Here is a 26,002-nt window from a genome sequence, read left to right on the forward strand (position 1 = left end):
TCTCTGCTCTTTCCAGTTTAAACTTCTTGCAGGGATTGAAGAATATTCACAAAGATAATGTAGAATTAAGTGTTACCGAAATAAGCTTTCCCGAAATACATTATTTAATAGCCATTTCCGGCAGATCATAAAATATTCTGTTCCAAAATCTAAAAATCGGCTCTGCTAAGAAGGAACACAAAGACGTCTCCGGAGAGAGCAGCCAGCACAAGATATAAAAAGTCTCCAATGGGAGGCGGATTCCGTCATCTCTCCAGCCACTTCATCTCTCGTACCTGTACACCCCTATGGACTATCAATCTGTATATTCACAATTAAGATAACACTGTCATTACTTAATAAAGTGGAACTTCACTCTCCCAATTAACATTGATTATTTTTAATCCTCATGCTGCTAAAATTAGTAAATCGATAGGAAAGTATATCATATTTACTTTTTTTAAACTTTTATTTTACATTTCTTTAGCTACTTCCTGGTTTCTTGTCTAGGCAAATGATGTCATACATCCCAGGAGCCTCCGGGGGGGGGGGGGGAGGAGGAGGGGTTTACTCAGCTAACTAAGCACACTTTCCTGCATGCATGCTTGAGCTGAGGGCAGATGGATTCCAGAAAGTAAATGCTACATAAATCATTTTTCCCTGGGGTGTCCTGGAGGGGCTCTGCAATGCATGAATCTATCTATTGGTGCTAGAGGGGTGAAAAGAGAGAGGAGGCAGCACCCATGCGCCCTTATGGACACACCGCCACTGCTATTGGCACTATATAAATCCTTGTTAGAGAAATTAGATTCTTATTTTATAATCATTTAATGAATGCTTGCATGAGATTGAGAAAACTGTTAAAATATATTGAATAGGAAAACACTGATGTATGTATGTGTATATATATATATATATATATATATATATTTTTTTTTTTTTTTTATTATGCCGATAATACGGTACTTTTTTGTATACATACACATAGAATTGCATAGTGCAAAACAATAAGACATATAACACATAAAGGTGGGGTTATTGAAAGTTCGTTTTCCCAAAGTCGTAAATCTGTCTTTTTGACTTGGTAAAGTCTTATCAGGACAAGGAGGGTTTGATTTAACATGAGTGGGTACCATACTGTCTCTACACAGGTGTTTTTAATTGGACAAAACCAGTTATAAATTACTTTAATAAACACACAGGAATTCTGGGAATGAATATGTTTGTCTGGTTGTAGAACAGGTGTCAGATTTATAGTTAGTTACATTGACATAGATCTTAGCAACCAATCATATCTAGGAGAGATGGCTCAGATAAGGCTTGTAAAAGGGTATATAAATGCAAGTTTTATCATTGTTAGACAGACAAGCCAGATAGGAGCTCATAAGGCTGAGCTCTATGTATGCTGCCCTATTGCACGGGTCATAGAAGTCAGAACCAGTGGGCAATTATCTGTTCAGATAGGCATCTATCAGGCTGACTGTTTGTCTATGCAGCCCTATCGCACGGTTGACAGGCAGTCAGAACCAATAGGCAAATATCTGTCCTTTTGTTGTAACTTGTCTCCTCTTACCAGTCAAATAAAGAAAACTTCTTAACTTGATCCAGAGTGTTATCTAAGGTAGATTTCAATCCTGCATAATAATAATATATTAATACTATTTGTGTTTAATCTTAACCTCCCTGGCGATTATTTCGGATTTTAGGTGCTGAAAGCGGTACAATTATTTTGCATGAAAATTTGGCGTTTTATATTGTAGTCCTGTAATTCTAAGGAACAACTCACTTAAATCTGTTCAAACCAGAGTCTAGCAGACATCCCGGGTATGATAAAGTTTGAAAAATGAAATCATAAATTATAATATAATAAATAACTATAAATAATTATACCAAATAATAATATAACAATGATAAAAATTATTCAATAATGTAATCAAATCAAAAACACTGAAATTTGCTCAGTTGCAGAATTGTCACTGTCATTACTTTTCAATATTTGATGACGGATCTCCGCACAAATCGCTATCCCTCAATTCTGCGAGTGATTGCAATTTATTATCGCTGTTTTCTAGCTGGTCTAAAACCATTTTTGATGCAAAGGGACAGTTTTTGGTTACAGTATGGTAATATAAAACTGCATGCAGGGCATTGGGAAGACCACTAGGGACAAAGGAGATGTGAAATTATTACATACAGCAATGTAATCTATAAGATTACATTATACTGTATGTATACTATGTGTTTCACTTTTTGAATTTGGCACCGATCTCCGTCGCTGCGTTCGCAGGGAATGGAGATCGGCTCCGTTATGAATCGAGCGGAGGACGAGCCGCTCAAACAGCGGGGGGACATCGCTGGATCCAAGGGAGAAGGTAAGTAACCTCCTCCTGCATACAGCGATGCGGTCCCGAGTCTGGCTTGAGGTTACCGCTTTTGGTACAAAACTTCCACCCCGAGCCAGACTCGGGAACACTGCCAGGGGGGTTAAACTACGTAGAGGGTTCTTTACTGTAAGAGTAGCAAGGATGTGGAATTCCCTTCCACAGGTGGTGGATAAACACCTGAACGACTGTAACATAAAGGGATATACAATGTAATACTGACATATAATCACACACATGGGTTGGACTTGATGGACTTGTGTGTCTTTTTTCAACCTCACCTACTATGTAATTATATTAAAGAGAAGGTAAACTTCCTCTGAAAACTTTTACCTATAGGTAAGCCTATAGCATTGAAAGGTAGAGACTCTGTCAGGACAGGAGGTGGTGGGAAATCTGTCTAACTGGGACAATAACAAACCTTTTTAATACATTGAGGAGGGATCAGAACTTCCAACAATGTTTTATTGATGTCTGCACCTCCATATCCTGAACACTCACTGCTCACTCTATTTTCTGTTCAATTGGCACAGGGACAGGAAGTGAGGAAAAATCTCCTCAATAGGAGTCACAAACCGAAATAAAAACAAGACATACATTTTAACTTCTCTCCACTCACATTCTTGCCTGGAGTTAAGCCTTTTAATGTATGCCAGCCCACACTTTTTTTCCTACTTTTGGATGGAGTGGAGAAGCCTTGTTGGGTTTTTACTGCTATCCAAGGCTCCAGGAAATGTATCCTCACTTCCTGTCCTGTGACAATGTTTTACCAGACAGGATATGAGGGAAAATCACCACAGACAAAAATAAAAATGTTATTCTTTAGTAGAGTAAGGGGAAGCTAGAACCCCTGTCAATGATTTATTTCTGATTGTGTCCCTGTTGGAGATTTTCCCTCACTTCATGTCTGATGCAACCATGGTTTGCTGGGCCAACCGATCTGTTTGTCTACCATTAAACCTAAACCAAATACAATTTTTTTTAAACTTTGGATAGAGTAGAGAAGGATTCCTGTTGGGTTTTTATTGCTGTCTGGGTGCCTGATAGGAAGAGTCACCCCCTCTATTTGTTTACCCTTATCACCAAAAGTGAAAAGAAAATCCCCATATTTTGGGTTGACACCAGAAGAAGAAGAATAGGGGGGAACTCTTCCAATAGGGATGCTAGTTCTGGAGACAACCAGGGATTTTCTCACTTTGCAGGGATTTCCTCTCACTTCCTGTTTTGGCTGTGAACCAGGAAGTGAAGGGAAATCTCCCCAATGGGACACAAAAAAAGTTTATAACCCTTTCATACCATGTTGACCTTCTTAGCAGTATTCCTGAGTGTGGCTCATGCTGAATTTTCACTACCAAAAGCAGTAACCCTGAGCCACACTCGGGATTGCATCGCAGGATCCAGGGAAAGTCAATTACCTTGTCCCCAGGATCCTGCGATGTCCTCCAGCTGTGTCCGCAGGCTCTGTCCTCCGTCCGATGCCTCTGTGTGCCGGGCTCCGTTCCCTGCGATGTTGCGATGCATGGGGGCGGAGCCCAGCGGAAAATTCAAAAAGTGCAAAAAACATAACACAATACAGTACACTGTAATCTTACAGATTACATTACCGTATCAAATCATTTGACATCTCTTTTGTCCCTAGTGGTTTGTCCAGTGTACTGCATGCACTTTTATATTATATACAGTGGTGTGAAAAAGTGTTTGCCCCCTTACTCATTTCCTGTTCCTTTGCATGTTTGTCACACTTAAGTGTTTCGGAACATCAAACCAATTTAAACAATAGTCAAGGACAACACAAGTAAACACAAAATGCAATTTGTAAATGAAGGTGTTTATTATTAAAGGTGAAAAAAAATCCAAACCATCATGGCCCTGTGTGAAAAAGTGATTGCCCCCCTTGTTAAAACATACTATAACTGTGGTTGTCCACACCTGAGTTCAATTTCTCTAGCCACACCCAGGCCTGATTATTGCCACACCTGTTCACAATCAAGGCATCACTTAAATAGGAGCTGCTTGACACAGTAAGGTCCACCAGAAGATTCTTAAAAGCTACACATCATGCCGAGACCCAAAGAAATTCAGGAACAATTGAGAAAGAAAGTAATTGAGATCTATCAGTCTGGAAAGGGTTATAAAGCCATTTCCAAAGCTTTAGGAATCCAGCGAACCACAGTGAGAGCCATTATCCACAAATGGCGAAGACATGGAACAGTGGTGAACCTTCCCAGGAGTGGCCGGCCCCCCAAAATTACCCCAAGAGCGCAGCGACGACTCATCCAAGAGGTCACAAAAGACCCCACAACAACGTCCAAGGAACTGCAGGCCTCACTTGCCTCAGTTAAGGTCAGCGTTCATGCCTCCACCATCAGGAAAAGACTGGGCAAAAATGGCCTGCATGGCAGAGTTCCAAGGAGAAAACCACTGCTGAGCAAAAAGAACATCAAAGCTCGTCTCAATTTCTCCACAACACATCTTGATGATCCCCAAGACTTTTGGGACAACATTCTGTGGACCGATGAGACAAAAGTGGAACTCTTTGGAAGGTGTGTGTCCAAGTATATCTGGCGTAGAAGGAACACTGCATTTCATAAAAAGAACATTATACCAACAGTAAAATATGGTGGTGGTAGTGTGATGGTCTGGGGCTGTTTTGCTGCTTCAGGACCTGGAAGACTTGCCGTGATAAAAGGAACTATGAATTCTGCTGTCTACCAAGAGATCCTGAAGGAGAATGTCCGACCATCTGTTCGTGTACTCAAGCTGAAACAAACTTGGGTTCTGCAGCAGGACAATGATCCTAAACACACCAGCAAGTCCACCACGAATGGCTGAAGAAAAACAAAATGAAGACTTTGGAGTGGCCTAGCCAAAGTCCTGACCTGAATCCTATTGAGATGTTGTGGTATGACCTTAAAAAGGCCATTCATGCTCGAAAACCCTCTAATGTAACTGAATTAGGACAATTCTGCAAAGATGAGTGGGCCAAAATTCCTCCAGGACGCTGTAAAAGCCTCATTGCACGTTATCGCAAACGCTTGGTTGCAGTTGTTGCTGCTAAGGGTGGCCCAACCAGTTATTAGGTTTAGGGGGCAATCACTTTTTCACACAGGGCCATGATGGTTTGGATTTTTTTTCACCTTTAATAATAAACACCTTCATTTACAAATTGCATTTTGTGTTTACTTGTGTTGTCCTTGACTATTGTTTAAATTGGTTTGATGTTCCGAAACACTTAAGTGTGACAAACATGCAAAGGAACAGGAAATGAGGAAGGGGGCAAACACTTTTTCACACCACTGTATACTGTTCTTTCTGCCTGGAAACTTGAGATTGTCCATGGCAACCAAAAAGCATCCCTTCACATCAAAAGCCATAAAGTGGCTTTAGACCAGCTAGAAAACAGAGATAATAAATTAGAATCACTTGCAGAATTGAGCGATAGTGATTTGTGGGGAAATTCATCATCTTAAAGTAATGACAGTGACAATTCTGCAATTGAGCAAATTTCAGTGTTTTTGAATTGATTAAATTATTAAATATATTTTATTATTATTTTTGATAATTATTTGTAGTTATTTATTATATTAAAATTTATGATTTCGTGTTTCAAAATTTATGATACCCAGGATGTCTACTAGACTCTTGTTTGGACAGATTTAAGTGAGTTATCCCTAAGGCCGCGTACACACGGGCGGACTGTTCGCCCAACCTTGTTCGGCAAACAGTTTCATCAAACAGTCCGCTCAAAATTTGCATGAGCGGACTTGCCCACACACGAGCGGACTGTTTGACGAACAAGGTTGGGCAAACAGTTCGCTCAACTTTTGAAATGAACGGACTCGCCCACGTAAGGAGGAGGCAAATCCGCCCATTTCGAGCGCGTGTACAGGTAGGCGGGGCCCGCGAAGGAGACGTCGCGGGCTCCGCCGCCTGGAATGGGCTTAAAGGGGAACCCCAACGCCGAAAAAAATCGGCGTGGGGGTTCCCCCCAAGTCCACACCAGACCCTTGTCCGAGCACGCTACCCGGCCGGCCAGGAAAGGGGGGCGAGCGAGCGCGCCCCCCCTCCTGAGCCGTACCAGGCCGCGTGCCCTCAACATGGGGGGTGCCTTGGGGAAGGGGGGCCGCGCGGCCCCCCCACCCCAAAGCACCTTGTCCCCATGTTGATGAGGACAAGGGCCTCTTCCCGACAACCCTGGCCGTTGGTTGTCGGGGTCTGCGGGCGGGGGGCTTATCGGAATCCGGGAGCCCCCTTTAAGAAGGGGGCCCCCGGATACCGGCCCCCCACCCTATGTGAATGAGTATGGGGTACAATGTACCCCTACCCATTCACCTGTGAAATAAAGTACAAAAAAAAACACAACACAGGGGAAAAAATATTTTATTGCACAGCTCCGGGGGTCTTCCGTCTTCGGGGGTCTTCTCGCCGGACTCCTCCGCTATGTGTGTGTAGCTCTTTTACTAGCGGAGGAGTCCGGCTTTCTTCCTCCCCGCCGCCGGCCTCTTCTCCCGACTTCGGGGGTCTTGTCCCCCTCTTCGGTTCTTCTGCCGGGCCACCGCGCCTGGTCCGGTGGCCCGGTCTTCTGTCGCCGTCTTCCGTTCTTCTGTCGCCGCCTTCGGTTCTTCTGCCGGGCCACCGCGCCTTCTTGTAGCTCTTTTACAGGCGGTGGCCCGGTCTTCTGTCGTCGCCGCCGCCGCCTTCCGTTCTTGTTCTTCTTCTTGTTCTTCTTCTTCTCCTGGAGATGTTGACTCGACGATCTCTCCGGCCGGAATGCCAGAGCCGCGCTGTGCGGTCACTTATATAGTGACAATGGGGCGGTGTCACATGGTATATGTCACATGGGTTGGTCACATGGTGACCCCGCCCCCTTACGATGTCATAGTCCCCATGTGACATCAACCCATGTGACCAACCCATGTGACATATACCATGTGACACCGCCCCATTGTCACTATATAAGTGGCAGCGGAGCGTGTCCCTGGCATTCCGGCCGGAGAGATCGTCGAGTCAACATCTCCAGGAGAAGAAGAAGAAGAACAAGAAGAAGAACAAGAACGGAAGGCGGCGGCGGCGACGGCGACGACAGCGGCGACAGAAGACCGGGCCACCGCCTGTAAAAGAGCTACAAGAAGGCGCGGTGGCCCGGCAGAAGAACCGAAGAGGGGGACAAGACCCCCGAAGTCGGGAGAAGAGGTCGGCGGCGGGGAGGAAGAAAGCCGGACTCCTCCGCTAGTAAAAGAGCTACACACACATAGCGGAGGAGTCCGGCGAGAAGACCCCCGAAGACGGAAGACCCCCGGAGCTGTGCAATAAAATACTTTTTCCATGTGTTGTGTTTTTTTTTGTACTTTATTTCACAGGTGAATGGGTAGGGGTACATTGTACCCCATACTCATTCACATAGGGTGGGGGGCCGGTATCCGGGGGCCCCCTTCTTAAAGGGGGCTCCCGGATTCCGATAAGCCCCCCGCCCGCAGACCCCGACAACCAACGGCCAGGGTTGTCGGGAAGAGGCCCTTGTCCTCATCAACATGGGGACAAGGTGCTTTGGGGTGGGGGGGCCGCGCGGCCCCCCCTTCCCCAAGGCACCCCCCATGTTGAGGGCACGCGGCCTGGTACGGCTCAGGAGGGGGGGCGCGCTCGCTCGCCCCCCTTTCCTGGCCGGCCGGGTAGCGTGCTCGGACAAGGGTCTGGTGTGGACTTGGGGGGAACCCCCACGCCGATTTTTTTCGGCGTTGGGGTTCCCCTTTAAGCCCATTCCAGGCGGCGGAGCCCGCGATGTCTCCTTCGCGGGCCCCGCCTACCTGTACACGCGCTCGAAATGGGCGGACTTTCCGAGCGGGAACAGTCCGCTCATTTCGAAAGTACAGCGGACAAGCCCACACACGGGCGGACTGTTCGCTCAAACACAGTTTCAGCGGACAGTTTTTCGGAATTTCCGAAAGACTTTGTCCGTCCAACTGTCCGCTGAAACTGTCCGCTGAATGGAAAGCCCACACACGAGCGGACTGTCCGCCCAAACACTGTTCAGCGGACAAGGGTTGGGCGAACAGTCCGCCCGTGTGTACGCGGCCTTAGAATTACATGCCTACAAAAAACTCCAAATTTCTATGCAAAATAATGTACCACTTCGAGATGCAAAAATCTAACATAATCATACCGCCAGGGAGGTTAAAAAAAAATTGAGTTTCATTTAAAAAACATTTTTTTTCCTTTAGTTAAATGGTTCCTTTATCTCTGTCCTAAATTGTCCTAAAAAGCGCCCACAAATCGTTGCTGCCAAAGGCGCTTTTCAGGCGCTTCCCATTGAATTTAATGGGAAGGAGTTCTTTAGGAGCGATGTATTCACCGCTCCAAAAGCGCTGCAAAGAAGCTGCATGCAGGACTTTTTTTTGACGCCCTGCCAGTGCAGCGCCTCACTGTGAAAAGCACTCAGGCTTTTACATTGGGGATTGCAGTTGCGGCTTCTTTCAGGCACTTTATAGGCACTTATTTTAAGGCTAAAGCGCCTGAAAAATGCCCCAGTGTGAAAGGGATCTCAGTGTGAAAGCACTCGGGCTTTCACATTGGGATTGCAGATGAGGCTTCTTCAATCGCTTTACATGCGCTTTTTTTAGCGCTAAAGCTCCTGAAAAATGCCTGAAAAAGCCTCAGTGTGAAAGGTTCTGAAGGTCTTTCCGATGGAGTTCCGATGGAGTTGCCTATACACTATCACACCAAAGTCTGTTTAGAATGTGGTGACGTACAACACATATGAAAGGAAGTTCAATAGCCAGTAGCCAATAGCTGCCCTTGCGTCATATTTGGTCTGTCAGAATAGCATACAGACGAACAGTTTTCCTGATAGGAATTGATTCCGTCTGAAAGATTTAAAACATGTTCTATTTCTAGGTCCGTCAGAATTTCGGAAAAAAACTGTCAGATGAAGCCCACACACAATCGGAATATCCAATGAAATGATTCCGTCTCACCTTTTCTGCCAGAAAGTCCGACCGTGTGTACACAGCATAACAGTGCCCTACAGTCACTACACAAAACACTTGAACAACATCAACAAAAGAGCAGGTGTACCTGCAGCAGTTCACAAATTAAAGTGTTCCCAGCTCATCCATCCTATCTCCAGAGGTATTATGAGATTTGAAAAAATATATAATAGCAGAATATTTTTAGGTTGCTGCCACCCTCTAAGCCCTCAGCCCCTGTTGGGGAGCTATGGCCGTTTAGCTATTTATAATGTTATTATAGGGCTTATGGCGCTACCTATACCAGAATGACTAATTTATCTATAATATAATACCCAGGTTATATTTATAACTTTATAAATACAAATTTATATATATAACCTGGGTATTATATTATAGATAAATTAGTCATTCTGGTATAGGTAGCGCCATAAGCCCTATAATAACAGTATTATCAGATTTACTCCGCACACCATGTTGAACAGTCGCCATGTTTACACAGAGCAGCGACCAAATCTCCTAACTTCATCCAGCTTCTCTGCAACTTCCAAATATCAGAAAATTTAGCAAAACACAGGGAGACGGCAAATTTCCACTGATAATTACTGAGCAATGACAGCGCGAAGCTAGGAGTAAAGCGATAGACCTTCTCCTATTCTACCCTAACATGCTGCCATTATATTTATTACGTCACAAACTCACATTATGGATTTTCCATGTTTAGTATATCATAGATTTAGAATGGAGTCTTACCTGAAATAAGGATGATTAGAAGGAGGAATAAGCATTTTCGGAGCATTATGGTGGCCGTGGAAATCTCCGACCGACTCTGAGAAGTGTGAAACCTGTTATCTCCGGCTATTGTGCTGCAGGGAGAGAGCTGTGAGTCACTGATATGGCCCGGCCGTTGGGAAGGTGAGCGCTGTTTACCTGCGTCCTGCGGTAATGTAGTAATAGTGAACGACAAACAAAATAGGGAGCGCTCAGTTAGCTCCTGATTGATAGCAGGAGGGACCATTACATAGGATCTCTCAGAAATGTACATATCTGCATGAGTACATTTCTGACATCTCACAATATACAGCAACATCATTATTCAGAAAAGCTCCACTTATTATCATTAACGAGCAGCTGCTGCAGTTTTACGGCGGCAGAATGGCATGGCTGGGCAAAACTACGTTATGTTACATCGCTTTACCTTTTGGCCACTAGGCACGCCTGCAGCATGTGCCCGACCCTGATGCGAGGGCCCGGCGGGTGCGATGACTGCCGGGCTCCCGCGATCGCTCGTGACAGAGCGAGAACCAGGATCAGTGTGTGTAAATTTTCAGGGGAGAGGAGACAAATCAAGTGTTCATACTATGTATGAACACCGATCTCTGTCTCCTCTTAGTCAGTCCCATCCCTCCCACAGTTAGAACACACACTAGGGAACACAATTAACCCATTGATCGCCCCCTAGTGTTTAAAACCTTCCCTACCAGGGACATTTACACAGTAACCAGTGCATTTTATAACAATGATCACTGTATAATTGTCAATGGTTTCAAAAATGTGTCAAAAGTGTCCGATGTGACCGCCATAATGTCGAAGTCTCTATAAAAATTGCAGATCGCTGCCATTACTAGTATTAAAAACAAGGATAAAAATGACATAAATCTACCCCCTATTTTGTAGACGCTATAACTTTTGCGCAAAACAAACAATATACGCTTGTTGCAATTTTTTTTACCAAAAATATGTAGATGAATACATATTTGCCTAAATTGAGAAAAAAAAATTTTTTTGATCAAAAATGTGGGATATTTATTATAGCAAAAAGTAAAAGATATTCGGGCTGAACCTGGAGAGTGCAAAATCTGGTTCAGCTGTGCATTGTAGCCAATCAGCTTCTAACTTCAGATTATTCAATTAAGTTTTGACAATAAGAGCCGGTTCACACAGGGGCAACTCAGGATCCGACTTCAAGTCGCCCCTAGTCGCCTCAAGTTGCGGTACATGTAAAAATCAATGTAAGTGAATGAGAGCCGTTTTAATGCACACTACTGAAGTCGCACCGACTTCAGAAAAGGTTCCTGTACTACTTCTATCCGACTTCTAGGCGACTGGTACCTATTGATTTCAATGGAAGTCGCCTCCAAGTCGGATCTCCGTCTATATTGAGGCGACTCTCACAGAATAATCAGCTCTCAAGAGCGAACTCCACGCCAAATTTATTTAAAAAAATTTGGCGTGGTATGGATTTTAAGGGGAACCCCCTATGCTGAAAAAACGGTGTGGGGTCCCCCCAAGATCCATACCAGACCCTTATCCGAGCATGAAGCCTGGCCGGTCAGGACGGGGATGGGGACGAGCGAGCGCCCCCCCCCCCCCTCCTGGACCGTACCAGGCCTCGTGTCCTCAACATGGGGGGTTGGTGCTTTGGGGAAAGGGGGTGCCCTGCGGCCCCCTCACCCCAAAGCACCTTGTCCCCATGTTGATGAGGACAAGGGCCTCTTCCCGACAACCCTGGCCATTGGTTGTTGGGGCCTGCGGGCGGGGGGCTTATCGGAATCTGGGAGCCCCCTTTAATAAGGGGGCCCCCAGATCCCAGCCCCCCACCCTATGTGAATGAGTAAGGGGTACATCGTACCCCTACCCATTCACCTGGGGAAAAAGTGTCAATAAAAAACACAAGTTTTAAAAGTAATTTATTAATCAGCTCCGGGGGTCTTCTTCCGACGTCGGGGGGTCTTCTGACGACTTCTCTGCTCCGTTCGCCCTTTTCTTCCGGTGTCCGACCTCTTCTCCCGCTCTCCGGCGTCTTCTCCCGGGCTCCTCCTCTCTCTCCAGCGTCTTCTTAGAGCTCTTTTACATGCGGAGGAGCCCGGTCTCCTCCGTCCGTCTTCCTTCTTCCCTCTTCTTTCTTCCCTCTTCTCTCTTCTTTCTTCTTCCGATGTTGACCCGGCGCTGTCTTCCGCTGTACTGGCTTGTTGCGACGTGCGCGGCGACTTATATAGGCGTAGGGCGGGGTCACCGTGTGACATCACCCGGTGACCACGCCCTATGCCTATATAAGTCGCCAGTACAGTGGAAGACAGCGCAGATCAACATCAGAAGAAGAGGGAAGAAGGAAGAAAGAAGAGGGAAGAAGGAAGATGGACGGAGGAGACCGGGCTCCTCCGCATGTAAAAGAGCTCCAAGAAGACAGCGGAGGAGCCCAGGAGAAGACACCGGAGAGCGGGAGAAGAGGCCGGACAGAGCGGAGAAGTCGTCAGAAGACCCCCAGACGTCAGAAGAAGACCCCCGGAGCTGATTAATAAATTACTTTTAAAACTTGTGTTGTATTTTTCATTGACACTTTTTCCCCAGGTGAATGGGTAGGGTTACGATGTATGGTGGGGGGCTGGGATCTGGGGGCCCCCTTATTAACCACTTGTCCACTGGGCACTTAAACACCCTTAATAACCAGACCAATTTTCAGCTTTTGGTGCTCTCACATTTTGAATGACAATTACTCAGTCATGCAACACTGGACCTATATGAAATTTTTGTCCTTTTTTTCACACAAATAGAGCTTTTTTTTGGTGGTATTTAATCACCGCTGTTTTTTTTTTTGTGCCATGAAAGAAAAAAGACCGGAAATTCTGTAAAAAAAAGAATTTTTCTTCGTTTCTGTTATAAAATTTAGCAGATTAGTAATTTTTCTTCATAAATTTTGGCCAAAATTTATACTACTACTGGTACATATCTTTGGTAAAAATAAGTACAAATTGGTGGATATTATTTGGTCTTTATGAAAGTTATAGAGTCCACAAACTATGCTGCCAATATCTGAAAATTGATCACACCTAAAGTACTGACGGCCTATTTCAATTCTTGAGACCCTAACATGCCAGAAAAGTACAAATACCCCCCAAATGACCCCTTTTTGGAAAGAAGACATTCCGATGTATTTAGTAAGAGGCATGATGAGTTTTTTGAAGTTGTCATTTTTTCCCACAATTCTTTGCAAAATCAAGATTTTTTTTACTTTTTTTTTTTTTCACAAAATTGTCAAAGGCCCAACATGCAGGGAGTGCCATCAGGCGTACTGGAGCACCCAGGACAATTCTGACATTTCTCTCCTACATGTAAAAATCATCATTTATTTGCTAGAGAATTACATAGAACCCCAAAACATTATATATGTTTTTTTAGCAAACACCCTGGAGAATACAATGATGGTCGTTGCGCACGGTATTTGCGCAGCAATTTTTCGAATGCTTTTTTTTTTCGAAAAAAAACAGTTTTTTGCTTTAAAAAAAGAAAAACAGTAAAGTTAGCCCAATTTTTGCATAATGTGAAAGATGAAGTTACGCCGAGTAAATAGATACCTAACATGTCACTCTTCAAAATTTCACGCGCTCGTGGAATGGCGCCAAACGTCGCTACTTAAAAATCCCCATAGGCGACGCTTTAATTTTTTTTTACTGGTTACATGTTTTGAGTTACAGAGGAGGTCTAGGGCTAGAATGATTGCTCTCGCTCTAACGTTCGCAGCGATACCTCACATGTGTGGTTTGAACACCGTTTTCATATATGGGTGGGACTTATGTAAGCGTTTGCTTCTGCATGCGAGCACATGGGGACAGGGGCGCTTTAAAAAATTTTTGTTTTTTTATTATTCATTTTACTTTATTTATTTTAGTTTGACATTTTTTTCCCCAAAAATACATTTTTTGATCACTTTTATTCCTATTACAAGGAATGTAAACCTCCCTTATAATAGGAATATGGCATGACAGGTCCTCTTTACAGTGAGATCAATAAGACCCCACATCTCACCTCTAAGCTGGGAAGCCTGAAATAAAAAAAAAGATTCTGGCTTTGATCGTATTGGCGAGTCGGTAGAAGCACCGGAGGGCGGCGGGAGGGGGGTGTGTCTATGGCTGGGTATTGCAGGGTATCACCAAGTATGGCTGGGTATTGCAGGGTATCTCCGAGTATGGCAGGGTATCTCCGAGTATGGCTGGGTATCTCCGAGTATGGCTGGGTATCTCATAGTATGGCTGGGTATCTCACGGTATGGCTGGGTATCTCCGGGTATGGCAATTTATGGCAGGGTATTACAGAGTATTGGCAGGGTATTGCAGAGTATTGGCTGGAATTGTACTGCAGAGTATTGGCGGGTACTGCAGAGTATTAGTGGGTATTGCAGAGTATTAGCTGGGTATTGCAGAGTATTGGCAGGGTATTGCAGAGTATTGGCTGGAATTGTACTGCAGAGTATTGGCGGGTACTGCAGAATATTAGCTGGTATTGCAGAGTATTAGCAGGTATTGCAGAGTATTGGCGGGTATTGCAGATTATTAGCTGGTATTGCAGAGTATTGGCGGGTATTGCAGAGTATTAGCGGGTATTGCAGAGTATTGGCGGGTATTGCAGAGTATTAGCTGACATTGCTGAGTATTGGCTGGCATTGCAGAGTATTGGCTGGTATTGCAGAGTATTGGCAGGGAATTGAGGGGTTAAATTTCGGTGAGCAGCGATGTGGGCACTGCAGATGCAGCCCACAGCGCTGCTGACACCAGTCTCTTCCCCCTCCGCTGTACCGATCGGTACAGAGAGGGGGAGGGAGGAACCGGCGTCATAACATGATGCCGGTTTGTTTACAAGTGAGCACTCTGTCATGCCATTTACCGTGATCCGTAATGCACCGGGTCCAGTCACGGATGCTCTCGAGTGTGCGCCCCAGGGGGCGTGCGAGAGCGGAATTCTGGGAGGACGTCATATGACAGCCTGTAGCCATCATTTGGCTATGGGCCGGTTGTTAAGTGGTTAAAGGGGGCTCCCGGATTCCGATAAGCCCCCCGCCCGCAGACCCTGACAACCAACGACCAAGGTTGTTGGGAAGAGGCCCTTGTCCTCATCAACATGTTTTTTTTTTAAATTTGGCGTGGAGTTCCCGCTTGAGAGCTCATTCTCTGGCCACAGCCGAAGGCGCCTGGCCTGGGGCGACTTTAATTTTGTGTTTTAAGTCGCCCCAAGTCACGTTGATAAGTCGTGTCCAAGTTGCCTACAAAAGTCAAAAGTCGCGTTGGACTACTATATACATCGCATAGTAGCCCATTATGTCTCACTTACCTGACACAGGAGCCAGCGAAGTCACCGCTGTCCCCTGTAGTCCTGAGCATCCATCTTCTCGGTGGGTCTCGCCGCTCCGCCGCTGTCATTCGGCAAAGCCGCGATGACGTCACTCCTGCGCATGCGCACGGGAGCCGCTACTCGCGGCATATCGCCGTTGACAGTCTACGGGTTCATGGGCCGTAGACAGCGGTGCCTGTAGTTTGGCAAATATCTCCTAAACCGTGTAGGAGATATTTCTTGGACCTACCTGTAGGTCAAAGTGGTTTGTAAGGGTTTACAACCACTTTAACGCTAACACTAACCTTTAATCCTAGCTCTTAACCCTAACTTTAACATTTAACCCTTAACCTTAAAATTTAAAGGGGAGGGCCACCCTGAAAAACAAAAAAATGTTAAAAATTACAAAAAATCTAAAAAAAAAAAAATGAAAAAAATTTTTTTTTTTACTTACCAGAAATGCCTGTTGCTAGGCACTTTCTCCTAATCTTCCTCTTCCTCCTCCGCGGAGATCTTCTGTCTTCTGTCTTCGTCGCGGCGTCTTCTGGGTAATGAGTCGCGCTGTGTTCTGGGAACTGTGTGTTCTAGAACACAGCGCGTCCCATTCAGAAAGCGCTGCGGGACTCGCGCATGCGCAGTAGCTGCGGGACTCGCGCATGCGCAGTAGGAAACGGGCAGTGAAGCCATAAGGCTCCGCTGCCTGTTTCCCTTACAAGGGATGGCGGCGCCGGGACCCGAGAGCCGAGGGACGGGTCGGCCTCGTGCGGCCGACATCGCGGGCGCCCTGGACAGGTGAGTGTGTTTATTAAGTCAGCAGCTGCAGTGTTTGCAGCTGCTGACTTTTTTTTTTTTTTTTTATAACCGGCCCTCCGCTTTAACTCCAACCTTAGCTCTTAACACTAATCCTAACATTTAACCCTAACCCTAAAAAACAACTTTGGACACATAAAGGTTCCTGCACTACTTTGTTGCTACTTTAATGCTCCTTGAGTGCCAGAGTGTACAGTCACATCAAAGTTGCGCTATATGAACAGAGCTGCCATACTTTCCTATTAGCGGGAAAAATAAGTAAAAAACCATCAAAAATGCAACACTTGCGTTTTTGGCACAGGTTCATTGAAGTCTATTACATGCAAAACGCAACCTGCTGCTGTAAGAAAAAAAGTTCCTGAACCTTTCCAAAAATGCAGCGGCTGAAAAATTCATAGACTTGAACGTCTCCAATAGGAGACCATGTTAAATGGACTGTAGTGCGTTTCTGTAAAATACAAAACACACTAAAAAAACACATTGGTGCGAACCGAGCCTTAACCACTTACTAAATACCTTGGAATGTCTCCAAAAAGGGGTCATTTGGGGCGTATTTGTACTTTGCTGGCTTGTTAGGGTCTCAAGAAATGAGATAGGCCACCAGTACATCAGATGTGATACATTTTCAGAGATTGACACCATAGATGTGGACTCTATAACTTTCACAAAGACCAAATAATATACACCAATTTGGGTTATTTTTACCAAAGATATGTAGTGGTATAAATTTTGGCCAAAATATATGAGAAAAAATTACTAATTTGTAAAATTTTATAACAGATACAAAGAAAAATGCATTTTTTTTACAGAATTTTCGGTCTTTTTTCTTTTATAGCATAAAAAAAAAAAACTCAGCAGTGATTAAATACCACCAAAAGAAAGCTCTATTTGTGTGGAAAAAAAGGACAAAAATTTCATATGGGTACAGTGTTGCATGACTGAGTAATTGTCATTCAAAATGTGAGATCACCGAAAGCTGAAAATTGGTCTGGTTATTAAGGGGGTTTAAGTGCCCAGCGGTCAAGTGGTTAAAGCATCCCTGTCCCCGTGTGCTCGCACGCAGAAGCAAATGCATACGTAAGTCCCGCCCACATATGAAAACGATGTTCAAACCACACATGTGAGGTATTGCTGCGAATGTTAGCACGAGAGCAATAATTCTAGCCGTAGCTCTCCTCTGTAACTCAAAACCTGTAAAAAATTTTAAAGTGTCGCCTATGGGGATTTTTAAGTACTACAATTTTACGCTATTCCACGAGCGTGTGCAATATTGAAGCATGACAAGGTATATATTTACTGGGCGTAACTTCATCTGTCACATTATGCAAAAAAAATTGCGCTAACGTTTTTTTTTTTTCAAAGGACAAAACTGTTTAAAAAAAATAAAAAAAATAAACGTGTTTGAAAAATTTCTACGCAAATACCGTGCGAGTTAAAAAGTTGAAAACGACCACCATTGTATTCTCTAGGGCAGTGATGGCGAACCTTTTTGAGCCCGAGTGCCCAAACCGCAATGCAAAACCAACTTATTTCTTTCAAAGTGCCAACACAGAATTAAACCTGCCAGCGGCTCTGTACAGAGGATGGGACTGATCATCCCTCTGAATAAATCCTAAGGGACCAAAAACCTACAATTCTAGCAGATTCGCTCAGAATGCAGGGATCAGCAATGCGTTGTGCTCATAATGCACTCACCTACTTGACCATTACCCTCACCTCCCTGACACATGCACTCACCTCCCTGACACATGCACTCACCTACCTGACCCATTGCACTCACCTGCCTGACCATTACACTCACCTCCCTAACACATGCACTCACCTCCCTGACACATGCACTCACCTACCTGACACATGCACTCACCTACCTGACCCATTGCACTCACCTGCCTGACCATTACACTCACCTCCCTGACACATGCACTCACCTCCCTGACACATGCACTCACCTACCTGACCCATTGCACTCACCTGCCTGACCCATTACACTCACCTACCCGACACATACATTCACCTACCTGACACATGCACTCACCTACCTGACACATGCACTCACCGAATTAACACCTTTATTTTGAAAAATTGAGTAAAATCTGTAACTGTACAGAGCACAATGTCAGCATTGTAGTGAGTTGGTTTGTATTAGTTTTTTGTAGATTGTTACATACCGTTAAACAAGCAATAAACTTTAACAGTGAAAGGCTTACTTTAGAAATGTTTAGATGCAGGGAAATAATGGATCCACTCCACATTGATCTTGCCTGTCTCTAGTCTCTCCGGCAGCTCATTCCCGCCCACAAGTCTCCTCTGATCCCATCCGCATGTTCTCCCAGTCACGCCCAGCGCATCAGCGCTGATTTGTTTGATGGTGGGTGAGGTGTGGATGAGACAGCCCCTATGATTGGATTAGCGTGCGCACGTCACCCCTGGGCACTTATTCTTTGTCACGCCCACTCGCCTACAGAACTCTGGGAGATGTAGTTTGCGGTGCGGACGATTATGCTTTCACTGTGTGCTTTTCTCATTTAATGGCTCTCCTTTCATGGCGTGCCCACAGAGAGGGCTCGGCGTGCCGGCAGCGGCACGCGTGCCATGGGTTCGCCATCACTGCTCTAGGGTCTTTTCAAAAAAAAAAAAAAATATATATATATATATATATATATATATATATATAATGTTTGGGGGTTCTATGTCATTTCCTAGCAAAGAAATTATGATTTTTACTTTTAGGAGCGAAATCTCAGAATTGGCCTGGTTGGCAAGTGTTACGTAGTTAATCAGGTTGAAAAAAAACACAAGTCCATCTAGTTCAACCACAAAAAAATAAAAAATATCATACAATTCCATATTGTATATATCCCACAATTGATCCAGAGAAAGGCAAAAAAAAAAAAAAAACAACAGAAAAGCAGGATCCAATTTGCTACAGCAGGGGAAAAAATTCCTTCATGTAGGTAAACCTTGTTGCACTGTAATATATTGACAATTCTATTTGTGGTAGTCAGCAGTGATAGAGGAGTGGTGCTAGCCCCCACCTGGTCTTGGTCGGAGAATTCTATATCCCTGGAGTGCCCAGTTTTTGGGCAAACAACAGATCCGAGCCAGCAACACAAATATGTTTATCCTGATAATCTGTTGTGGTGTTTTTTCCGTTTTTTTTTTTACAAAGGCACAGAAAGGATTTCTGCGCTCCATCTTCAACCCCCTACTATTAAATGTATCTTCTGCCTTGACGCATGCCAAAATTATCCACTTTTACGGCTCCTCCGGATTCCGGTTAATTGCTGGGTACTTCCTGTAAACCCGGCAGGTTGGTGACACTTCCTGCAGATAACATGTTATTGTACCCTCCCCCCCATGACACAAAGCCAGCCACTTCCACAGGATTGATGCCTCTTAATTGTGTTTTTGAAATATGTGAATTTAATTATAACATGACAATTTCCTAAAAGATAAAATTCATAAAATATATATTTTAAAAATCATGCATAGGTTATTAATATGCATTTTATTATCACGTTTTATTTATTTGTTTTCTTTATGTATTTATTTATGTTATAATTTATCTATAATACAATATAATAATAATAATAGATTAAAATAATAATAATACTCTCTCACTCTCTCTCTCTCTCTCTCTCTATATATATATATATATCTATATATATATATATATATATATATATATATATATATATATATATATATATACACATACATACATATATATATATATATATATATATATATAGTATTATCATTTTAATCTATTATTATTATTATACACACATACATACATATATACAGACATATATATATATATATATATATATATATATATATATATATATATATATATATGTATGTATGTATGTGTGTATGATAATAATAGATTTATATATATATTATATATATGCTGTATACACACACTACTGTGCAAAAGTCTTATGCCGCGTACACACAATCGGAATTCTCGTTGGAAAAAGCTCTGATGGTTTTCCTGTTGGAATTCCGCTCAAATTCCGACCGCCAAGAACGCGGTGACATACAACACATATGACGGGAATCCATCTCGTAGTTGAATCTGAGCATGCGTGGGTTTTTTGCGCGTAGGAATTGCATACATGCGATCGAAAAAATTTCAGATAGAAAGTTTTTCCATCTGGAAAATTGAGAACATGCTATCAAATTTTTGCTGGCGGGAATTCGGCCAGCTAAATACTGATGGGTCATACACACGGTCACATTTTCTGATGAAAAGCTCTCATTGGTCTTTTGCTGGTGGCAGGTGTGAAAAAATACTATATAATGAAGAATGCTTTCAGAAATAGAAGTGTTAACAACTTATTTTCTATGAATTAACAAAATGGAAAGTAAATGTACAGAAGAGAAATCCAAATCAAATCAATATTTGGTGTGACCTCCCTTTGCCTTTAAGACAGATCAGTTCTTCTATTCTTCTAGGTACACTTGCACACAGTTTTTGAAGGAACTCGGCATGTAGGTTGTTACAAACATCTTGGATCTTCTGTGGATGTAAGCCACCTCAAATCCTTTTGTCTCTTCATGTAATACTAGACAGAGTCCATGATGTTGAGATCAGGGCTTTGTTGGGGCCAAACCATGACTTCCAGGACTCCTTGTTCATCTGTACGCTGAAGATAGTTCTCATTGACATTGCCTGAATGTTTGAGGTCATTATCCTACTGCAGAATACATTTGGGGCCCATCACACACCCTGACGGTATGGCATGATGGGTAAGAATCTTCCGGTATTTCTCAGGCAAACATGCTACAAATGTGTTTGGTCCTATCTTAGATTTAGTTTGATAAGTATGTTAATGTAATATATATATATGTGTAAAAGGCACATTTGTTTACTTAAATCTTAAGAGAGAAAAGTTGCACTTTCAGAAATCCAGTTAATCTCAAGGTAGAAAAGAAACTCCTACAATTTGCTTTAAAGGGGAAAAATGTCTTCATGGCTTTCTGATATATCCCCGGATCAACACTTTACTGCCTCGTTTTATAATTGTCTTTTTTTTTTTTTTTTTTAGGAACGTTCATTAATTTTTTATTTATTTTTTGGCTGCAACTCCACTTTAAGGTGAATATCATAACAAGTATCTGCTAACTGCCAAAGTATTCCACACATGTGCTGTTATTACAGCAAAGAACCCTTTCCTTAAAAATGAAAGCTCTTCGTCTGACCTTAATACACCGTTTTTCACTCAGGTTATTAAATTCAGCTCAGAAATGAAAATGTGAAGTTAAAGTGGAGGGCCACCCTGAAAAAAGAAAATACATAAAAAATTAGAATAAAATCATTAAAAAATACTTACCAGAAATGCCTGTTGCTAGGCACATCATCCTAATCTGCCTCTTCCTCCTCCGCGGATATCTTCTTTCTTCTCTCCTCCGTGCGGCGTCTTCTGGGTAATGGGTCGCGCTGTGTTCTGGGAACTGTGTGTCCCAGAACACAGCGCGTCCCATTCACAAAGCGCTGCGCGACTCGCGCATGCGCAGTAGAAAGTGGGCAGTGAAGCCGCAAGGCTCCACTGCCTGTTTCCCTTACCCAAAATGGCAGCACCGAGACCGAGGGACGGGTCAGCCTCGGGCAGCCGACATCGTGGGCGCCCTGGACAGGTAAGTGTTGTGCTTATTAAAAGTCAGCAGCTACAGAGTTTGCAGCTGCTGACTTTGAAAAATAGTTTTTTCAAAACCGGCCCTCCTCTTTAAATGTAAAATTAAATAACAATAAATATATATATATAATAATACAGAATGTTATATACATCTATTATAATATATATATTTGTAAAGTCCAGAAAATGTACTGTACATTCATATTAGTCCTGGCTTTAACCCCTTGCCGACCAGCTGCCGTTATTTTACTGCGGTAGGTCAGCACGATCCCGCAAGCTGTCCTAGCTATATGGCGGCTCGCAGAATCGAGATAGAAGGCGCGCTCCCGCTCCACAGTGGGGGTGCCAATGCTGGTGGCCGACGGTCACGATGACCACTGGCCACGACCGATCACAGGCACGAGAGGCAGAACAGGGAAGTGTGTGTTTAACCACTTTCAGACCGGACCATTTTGCTGGTAAATGACCAGAGGTCTTTTTACACTTTGGCACTGCGCTGCTTTAACTGGTAATTGCGCGGTCATGCAATGTTGTACCCAAACAAAATTTGCGTCCTTTCTTCCCACAAATAGAGCTTTCTTTTGATGGTATTTTGATTGCCTCTGCGATTTTTATTTTTTGCGATATAAACGTAAAAAGACCGCAAATTTTGAAAAAAAATTATATTTTCTACTTTTTGTTATTAGAAAAATCCAATAAACTCAATTTTAGTCATACATTTAGGCCAAAATGTATTCAGCCACATGTCTTTGGTAAAAAAAAAGTCAATAATTGTATATTTATTGGTTTGCGCAAAAGTTGTCACATCTACAAACTAAGGTACGTTTTCTGGAATTTACGCAGCTTTAGTTTACGACTGCCTATCTCATTTCTTGAGGTGCTAAATTGGCAGGGCAGTACAAAACCCCCCCAAATGACCCCATTTTGGAAAGTAGACCCCCTAAGGAAATTGATAAGAGGCATGTTGAGCCCATTGAATATTTTATTTTTTTGCCTCAAGCGATTGAATAATGACAAAAAAAAAAAAATTTTTTTTTTTTACACAAAGTTGTCACTAAATGATATATTGCTCACACATGCTATGGGCATATGTGAAATGACACCCCAAAATAAATTCTGCTGCTTCTCCTGAGTACGGGGATACCACATATGTGGGACTTTTTGGGAGCCTAGCCGCGTACGGGGCCCCGAAAACCAAGCACCGCCTTCAGGCTTTCTAAGGGCGTAAATTTTTGAGTTCACTTCTCACTACCTATTACAGTTTGAAGGCCATAAAATGCCAAGATGGCACAAAACCCCCACAAATGACCCCATTTTAGAAAGTAGACACCCCAAGCTATTTGCTGAGAGGCATGTTGAGTCCATGGAATATTTTATATTTTGCCACAAGTTGCGGGAAAATTACAAACTTTTTTTTTTTTTTTCACAAAGTTGTCACTAAATGATATATTGCTCACGCATGCCATGGGCATATGTGAAATAACACCCCAAAATAAATTCTGCTGCTTCTCCTGAGTACGGGGATACCACATATGTGGGACTTTTTGGGAGCCTAGCCGCGTACGGGCCCCGAAAACCAAGCACCGCCTTCAGGCTTTCTAAGGGCGTTACAGTTTTGAAGGCCATAAAATGCCAAGATGGCACAAACCCCCCCCAAATGACCCCATTTTGGAAAGTAGACACCCCTAAATTTAGGGGTACACTAGTGAGACTAGGTAATAAATGGCGGGTGCCCTGAAACTATAAAAAAATAACTAACCAACCAGCGTCACCTGTAACAGTTATATGGTGATCACTGGTGAAAGGGTTAACTAGGGGGCAATCAGGGGGCTTTATGCGGTAGTATATGGGGGTCCCTGGCGCTATAAAAAGCTGCGGCGAACCTAAATACCTACCTGCCTAACTAGCGTCACCTGTGACACTAATACGGCGATCAGAAAAATGATCGCTTATTAGGCTGGGTTCACACTGGAGCGATGCGGAAACGCCACGAATCCGCGGCGGGTTCCCGCATCGCATGCCTCCCGGCGGCAGTTCACACTGCCCTATGCGAACTGCTGGGAGTGTCAGTGAAATGTTACTGACACCCCCAGATCAGTTCGCATATCGCAGTGCGATCTGCAAACTCGGATCGCATGGTGTGAACACCCATGCGATCCGATTCTGCTGCGGGCCAAAAAAAGGGTCCCGTGCGAATTTGCGGCGGGTGCGGCGGGTGTGGCGGGTGCGGCGAATGGCTGAACTCGAATCGCACAGAGATCGGATGTGATTTGCCTACAGTGCGGTGCGAATCACATTCGTTCTCATAAACCGCTGCAATGTGAACCCAGCCTTAGTGACACTGGCGACGGGGGGTGATCACGGGGTTAAACCTTTATTGGGGGGGTTAGGGGGGTACATTAGAACTAAAGGGGCTAACCCTAACTGCCCTAACAGTTATTACAGTCACAAATGACACCAATGCAAAAAAAAAAAAAAAAATGACATTGGTGTCACTGTGACTGGGGGGCAGGGGTAATTGGGGGGTGATCGGGGGGGTGTGAGTGTGCCTGGCATGTTCTACTGTGTGTGTAGAGTGTTGGTGCAACTCACCGATCCGCTCTCCTCCGTGTCGGAACGAAAAATACCGACACGGAGGAGAGAATACATCACTTCCTCTCCTGTGTTTACATTACAGGAGAGGAAGTGATGTCACGGGGGATTTCTATTCGTCGGGAGTGATCGCGAGGGGGTGGCCATGAATGAATGGCCGCCCCCTCGTCCCGGATCGCTCCCGGACGAAAACCGACCGCCGCAGGCACCGGGCGGGGGCCCGATCGGGCCCCCGACCCGCGGGAAGGCAGGGACGTACAGGTACGCCCATATGCCTGCCCGTGCCATGCTGTCGACGTACATCGTCGTGCGGCGGTCGGCAACTGGTTAAACACACAAATCCCTGTTCTGTGAGGTGTGACAGATCTTGAGTTCCTATTAGCTAGGAACCACAATCCATCACTTTCCCCAAGTTAATCCCCTCCTCCTACAGTTAAAAACACACATGGGGAACACAGTTAACCCCTTGCCTGCCAGTGACATTTTTACAGTAATGAGTGCATTTTTATAGCACTGATTGCTGTATAAATGCCAACGGTCCCAAAAATGTGTCAAAAATGTCGCAGTCCTGATAAAAATCACAGATCGCCACCATCACTAGTAAAAAAAATAATAATAAAAATGCTATAAAACTATCCCCTATTTTGTAGACGCTATAACTTTTGCACAAACCAATCAATATACTCTTATTGTGATTTTTTTTAACCAAACATATGAAGAAGAATTAGCTTTTTTTTTTTTTTAAAAAAAATGGGGATATTTATTATAGCAAAAAGTACAAAATATTGAATTTTTTTTTCAAAATTATCACTTGGGTGCAATGTCGCACGACCGCGCAATTGTCAGTTAAAGCGACGCAGGGATGAATCGCAAAAAATGGCCAGGTCATTCAGCAGCCAAATCTTCTGGGTCTGAAGTGGTTAAAGGGGTTGTAAAGATAAATGTTTTTTCACCTTAATGCATTCTATGCATTAAGGTGAAAAAACATCTGACAGTGCCGGAGCCCCCATCCCCCCGTTTTACTTACCTCACCCCTCGAAAATCCCGCGCTCGCCCCCGCTGTCCTTTCCACCGTTCAGCCTGGCCGCTGATTGGCTGGAGTGGATAGATGGAAAGCAGCGCAGCCATTGGCTCGCGCTGCTGTCAATCACATCCACTGACGCGGAGCGCCGGGGGGCGGGGCCGTGTGATACAGCGAGCGGCTATAGCCAGCGGCTGTATCACGGGAGCGCGCCCACAGATGCTTCTCACCATGCGAGGGAGCTCGCATGAATGCGAGAAGAACCTGTGGGAGGAAGCCGAGACAGCCGCCGAGGGACCCCAGAAGAGCAGGTTCGGGGCCACTCTGTGCAAAACGAGCTGCACAGTGGAGGTAAGTATAACATGTTTGTTATTTAAAAAAAAAAAAATCACTTTACAATCCCTTTAAGGTCTCTATCTCACATAGGGCCAATTTAGACTATTACCCTACCAGCATGTTTTTGGAGTGTGGGAGGAAACCCACACAAGCACAAGGAGAACATGCAAA

The 26,002-nt window shown here is 44.0% G+C and overlaps 1 protein-coding gene across 1 annotated transcript in view; it reads right to left on the minus strand.

Moving 5' to 3' along the window:
• The window catches only part of VSIG2 (V-set and immunoglobulin domain containing 2), a 63,448-nt gene extending 53,190 nt beyond the window's left edge, over window positions 1–10,258 (minus strand). The window contains exon 1 of the mRNA XM_077457775.1: window positions 10,076–10,258. Within this exon, the coding sequence (XP_077313901.1) occupies window positions 10,076–10,121 (46 nt within the window). The 5' untranslated portion in view covers window positions 10,122–10,258. The remainder of the gene's footprint in view (window positions 1–10,075) is intronic.
• Window positions 10,259–26,002: the final 15,744 nt, after the last annotated feature.

This window comes from Lithobates pipiens, unplaced genomic scaffold, assembly GCF_037356315.1.
Source record: "Lithobates pipiens isolate NorthernLeopardFrog02 unplaced genomic scaffold, aLitPip1_a1.2 Scaffold_27, whole genome shotgun sequence".
Lineage (NCBI taxonomy): Eukaryota > Metazoa > Chordata > Amphibia > Anura > Ranidae > Lithobates > Lithobates pipiens.